At 38.2% G+C, this 6,081-nt stretch overlaps 1 protein-coding gene across 1 annotated transcript in view; it reads left to right on the top strand.

Moving 5' to 3' along the window:
* LOC103386573 (tubby-related protein 1-like) overlaps window positions 1-6,081 on the top strand; it is a 22,060-nt gene that overhangs the window by 11,104 nt on the left and 4,875 nt on the right. The window contains 3 exon segments of the mRNA XM_025060123.1: window positions 3,917-4,114; window positions 5,811-5,943; window positions 6,055-6,080. Of these exon segments, the coding sequence (XP_024915891.1) occupies window positions 4,100-4,114; window positions 5,811-5,943; window positions 6,055-6,080 (174 nt within the window). The 5' untranslated portion in view covers window positions 3,917-4,099.

Consider the following 6,081-nt stretch of genomic DNA (forward strand, 5'->3'; position numbering starts at 1 on the left):
GACCAGGCCAGTGCAGAGGGCTTTGAAATTAATTGATTACAATGGTTACAATGTTACTGTTTAGCATTATTTGGCAAAATTGAAAGAATTTTCCGATTCAAATAAATCGTACATTTTTCATCTGTCTACTACGTTCACAGATTACTACAAATTCAGAGTATATGTCAGCTATTATATTCAGCATTTGAAGTTTTTCTGGCTCTGATCCCTGTCATCTGCTTGTTTTCCTACTGCAGTTCAGTGTCTCACTGTTCTCATGGTGGTTTACTTAAGTACAATAAACTACAATGTGACAGACACCGGAGCAGGACTTACTGTAACATTTGTACTGTTGTAATATGAACACCTAAAACAAACACCTGAAAAAAAGTCTTAGCACCGAACACGTTATGTCTCTTCTCAGTTTAACGTCACTGTGTTTACACCTCACCAAGTCACTTTCTCCTTCCAAAACTTCTTGTTGTTATTTAACCAACATTATACTTATTTGTGTGTTCAAACATGGAAATAGTTCTACACAGCTTAAGTGAAACTTTGTGTCATTGGACCACAGAAGAAATGTCTGCAATTAAATGCAATATTAGTATAAAAGCTCTGCTCACTTTCTGCTCAGCTAGTGTTGGTGAATCTTTTATGTTATCTATCTGTTTTATTTTATTTATTTTTTTGTTATTATTTTTATTTGTTTAATTCTTAGTTTTATTCCATTCCAGAGAAGTACCTGCATCGCCGAGGACACAAAAGAAAATACTAGGGATGTCTGATAGTATCGGCCAGATATTAGCAGATTTTGTCATATCTGTAAGAATCGTTATTGGTTTTTCTTCCGATAATGAAAACCTGATAACGCAATGCCTGAGTTTCGTACAAATGATGTGTGCTCTAAAAATTGTTTAATGCCCCGGCGACAGACCAGTCAGATGCCTCAGTGTTCGGAAGAACTTTTATTGAAACACAACTGCAGTAACATGTTCTAAACTCATTGCTCTCAACTCAGCTTCTTCAAAAACGTCTTTTCCTCCTCTAAGACTCTCCACACTCTCTTTTCCTCATACACGCGCTCACACCGCCACCTCACTCCTCTCCCAACTGTTAACTCCTTCATAACACATGAATACAGAACATTATGAGCGATAAAGACGCCTCTTGTCACTAGATGGCAGCATTGCAGCTCATTTTATTAGTCTATATTGATAATCGGGAGGTTGTATTCAGAACGCTGGTGCCAGCAACTCTTACACTGGTTTGTACAGATAAATACATATTACCAGGAGCTCAATAGTATTTCAATTCCGGCCCCTAGGGGGCAGAAAATAATTGAGAAACCCATCACCTTAGTGCGCATGCAACACCTAACTTCAACCACTGCCCCGCTATATCGGTATCGGATGACATCAGAATCGGAAATTAAGTGTTTGGACAATTCTGAGTAACGAATATCGGCAAAAAGATAGATTGATATCGGACATCCCTAGAAAATACCCGTACTCGTATTGGTTTGTAAAAAAAAAATGTCATCAGGACAACGCTAGCCTTGTGTTGTAGAATATCGGCAAAAAGATAGATTGATATTGGACATCCCTAGAAAATACCCGTACTCAGTACGCAGAAAGTCTTGATTGTTATTTTCGTAAACTGTTTTTATTTGAAACAGATGCAGATCTTGTTTAAAGAGGATGTAACTTCCTTGAGCTTGTTTTTGTAATTATCCTTATGTAAAGATGCTAACGTTATCTTCATGTTTTATGGACTTCTGTTGACTTTGAGTAGTTAAATAAATACAGTGAGACCTTTTACAGTAAAGGCTATATCAGGGCTCCTGTCCCCGTGCAGACAACAGGATGTGGCCCTCTTGATTCTGTGTTGACACTATTGGTTTCTGTCTATCAACAACCTGAGCTTCTATTTTTGCTCCTGAATGCGTTTCTTCCATCCATATTAAACAGATTAGACCTCCTGCCATTGTCTGTCGTTCTACTCCTCCACATTCCTCCAGTGATTCCTCCTGAGGGAATGGATTCATTTAGCACACATTTTCCTGTGTTGTCTTCATTGTTTGTCCTTCCTGAGATACACTCCCTCTGCGGACCGTACAGAGCCACTGAGTTCACGTCTCCACTGTAAACTCACTGAGTGAACCAGAGTATCACCATCATCACTGCTGCAGAGCACTGCTGTACATGCATGTGTCCATCACACAGTAACTCTTCCTGGTCTGGTGTTTTCACAACTGCTGTTTGGCCCTGGTGTTGCCGTTAACATTGACGAATGTGTTTTCGTTTGATTCGGCCTTGTTGTTACAGTTGATGGTAAAATAAGGGTTGGGTTTCATGGCCTCTCTGCCCCTCACTTCTCATTTGCTCCGGTTATGTTTGCTTTTTTGGTTGCGGCAATAAAACACAAGTGACGTGAAAATGATTTGGACAGAACCACACGGTCGTTTCTTTCTCTATAAGATCTCGTTTCAGCCGCTCTGTAGAGGTCGTCGACCTTCTTCAGGCTATGTTGTTTGTCTAACAGGAAGTAGGTGTCCGTTGTTTACTGAGGGGAACATTTCACACTGTGACACAGTTCTACCAAAGGCTCTGGTCAGTAAGCTCATACTAGTAAAATAACAGCACCACCGTGTGTCCCCTGGTGCCTCACAGCTGCTCTCAGGCTTCTTTTTGATTTGTCTCTTGAGACGCAGCACCATCTGCTGGTGAACTGGAAATCACACACAGATGCACATTGAGTCAATGGACTCGTTTGTTTGGGTCAAATGATAAATTATTTGTAACTGCCACAGCCCTTTGTCTTGTGTTGTTGTTGTCTTTAAATTAAAATTGAATATTTTATACAGTATATCATCAAAATAGATACTCTGGTCAGTGCAACAAGTCGACCAAAATTTAAAATGACAGGTTAGCTTGTATTGCTGGTCTGTAATTCTTTGGGATTTGGGAGGATATTGGAAGTGCTTAAAAGATCAAATGCTTTTCCAAAATATTTCCATTTTCACTCCTGTATAAAATAATACAAATTTAATTTTTTAATTTCTTTGTTTTGTTTTTTGTTAAATAACGTAAATTGTAGAATAGACATGGATTTGCACAGATCTCTTCAGTGAAACTCCCGTTGAAAGACAAATTAACTGATAGTTCAGACTGGATTTTTCAGGTGGGCAAATCTTCAAAACGTCCCCCTGAAAACACCACAGAAATAAACCCAGGTGGTGAATGGCTCTTTTCTTTAATCCCATTTGTAGGGTCAGCACCTTCTGGAGGCTTCCAGTGTGTTGTATTGAACTGGGGTGTGTGTGCGGGGGGTGTTTTTTCTTAAAAATCCTCTTAGAAGTCAGGTCATGTGGTGTCCAGAGTGTGCATGGAGAGTCCAGGTTTTTCACAGGCTGCCTGGAGTCACTCAGAGATGCCCAAAGGGAGCCTGTCCTAAAATTTGTTATACTTTTTTTTTTTAACAAATCCAATTTTATTACCTTAGTTGTTGCAGGAAAATGTGCACTCTGGGTCTCAAATAGTGGGTTGTGACCCAAAACTTGATCACCAAGATACATTTCACATCTATATACATTAAGTATTATTATATATATCTTGGTCAAACCTTTTTTTTAAATTTCATTATTCCTCATATTTAAGTTCTTTAAACTGGAGCAGCTGTCTTTGTTTTGGTTCTTAGACACTATTTATTTGAATTTTCTTTATAAAGAGATATACAGTTTTTGCTCATATACTGTTTATGTGTTTATTGCTGCTCTGTTTTGATACGTGTCGTAATCACAGGATCAAACAGGGTTTGATTCCGACGGTTTTCTGCTGCTCGTCTCCGTGCCTCCACATTAAAGTGGAGGCGTCTGATCGTGAACACGTGATAAACGCGTCCTATTCTGATCCTGGGCCTCTGTTTGTTTCTCCCGTAGACGTGTTCCCACTGAGCAGATGGCTTTACACATAAATCCTATTAACAACTTGTTGCTGATGGAGACACGGGGAGTACAGGGCTTTGTCATTCTTTCACGGTCCGCAGTAAGAAGCTGCTGTTTTTGTTTCCTAACCTTGGTAAAAAGGAAAGACGTGGCCAAGCTGAAGCCTGAGGTCTAGTCATGTCTGCAGAGAAGGTAAATGATGTGACTGTTTTTGACTCAGAGATACAGTAGAAGTAAATGACAGCAAAACATGAGAAATGTAACCCTTTTCTGCATTTGTGTTCTGCATTTATTAACTTAGACAAATTAAAGAGCGTGGAGGAACATACTGTAAAATAGAATAGAAAAGGATAGAATAGATACATTGAATTATTCTAGAAAGCATTTCAATTTTGCAGCTACCTAAAACATTCAGTTCAATATTTTTTCTTTATTTATTAGGTTATTGTGTTTTTTCAATTAACCACAGAAACAGCAAACATGATTAGCCTAAATTAGCACTGAATGTGCTGAAGTACAAAGAATACACAGCTGATGATGAATTAGATTGATTGAGGGAACAGTCCGGAAAATCATGACTTTAAAACATAAAAAAATAAAACACAAAATAATGTCCTTTAGTCAAGATTTTTGTTTTCAAAGTTTTCATTCAAGTCAATATGACTGCAACAATCTCTGTTTAGTATCGTGACGCTCAGGTTGTAGCCACATTTTTGGCTATGACTTTGTCGTCCGCTGAAGAAAATACCTGCAGGAAGAGTTGAAGGCAGTTGTTGATCACCATCAGCTCCATCAGCTCCATCAGCTCATCGACCAGTGTTAGTGCACTGAGCTCTGCTGCAGCAACAACAAAACTTTAATTTTGTACATCTTGTATTTTAGATGTACGTTGGTTCAGACTTTGTTCATTTTGATTCCTGTGATTCTCCTGTGTTTGGAACCTTTTTAAACATAACACCATCATCACAGGCCCCAGAGTTGATCCATTTATACTATAGTATTAACTTCTTAGGGTCGAAAAGAAACAATGAAGAAACCGATTCTTTACAGTGATAAAAAAACCTCCAACGTTGCTCTGATTTGTGGATCACATGGACACGAATAGACGTCCTCGTCCACAGGATCTGGGTGTAATAGGATTAGTCCACTGTCTCCACTGCAGCAGTCCCACTGACCTCTTTCTCTGTGACTCAGGACTCGACTCTCCGTGTTCCTGTCACTGTGTCTACAAACCTCTATTCATTTTAATGTACATGAATAGAATACTGTAGATGTAAATTTATGTACGAAGAGGAGCAGGGACCAGAGGACCCAGGGTTCACAGTGGGTCCAGTCTGTAGACTGACCTGGTGTCAGATGGATGAAAACTGAAAATATCTGATTTTTTAAAAATTATTATTATTACTATTGTTGTTATTATTCTAATTATTAGTACCATTAAGTAGTACTAACAGTATGAGTAGTATTAGATGTGTAGTATTAGTGGTCGTAGCACTATCAACATTATTACTATGATTTTTACTGCATGTCTTCTGTAAGAAAACTGTATCAAGAGTGTTTTTGCATTTTTCTTATATCATCATTACTTACATTTTACCAAATAGTAAACAATAACATAACAATTTTAAAATAAATTCAAACCAAAATTAAGAACCAGAGAATGATGAGTCAGATTCTGTCAGATAACCTTCCCTCTTTTCCTTCCCTCTGCGTTCCTTATCACTGGGTCTTTGTTATGGTGAGTTATTATCAATGCTGAAACTCAATATAAAAAAACACATTTCACATTTAATGTTCCTACAGCAGTGATACTTGACCATACGTTTCCTCAGAACGCCAAACTTTTCTTTCATTCTCTTCTAATGTAACTCCAAAAAGACATTCACAGAAGCCAAAGAAGAAAAAGGAGGACGTCACCAGCGCCGCAGAAGCCAAGCTGAACGGAACTGAAGCCAAAGCCAAGAAAACTAAGACCAAGAAAAATGAAGACGCTTCGGATGAGGACAGTCCTGCCAACCAAAGTACAATTTAATGTTGTTGGGTTTTTGTTTTCATTCGAAGGACTGACAAAATTATATTTTTATCTATTGGCATCAATAAATCACATTGTAGTTTATTTGTTTTTATAAAAGACAAGAAGAAGGTGAAGAAAAAGAAAC

The sequence above is a fragment of the Cynoglossus semilaevis genome, chromosome 11 (assembly GCF_000523025.1).
Source record: "Cynoglossus semilaevis isolate Cse_v1.0 chromosome 11, Cse_v1.0, whole genome shotgun sequence".
In the NCBI taxonomy this organism is placed as follows: Eukaryota; Metazoa; Chordata; class Actinopteri; order Pleuronectiformes; family Cynoglossidae; genus Cynoglossus; species Cynoglossus semilaevis.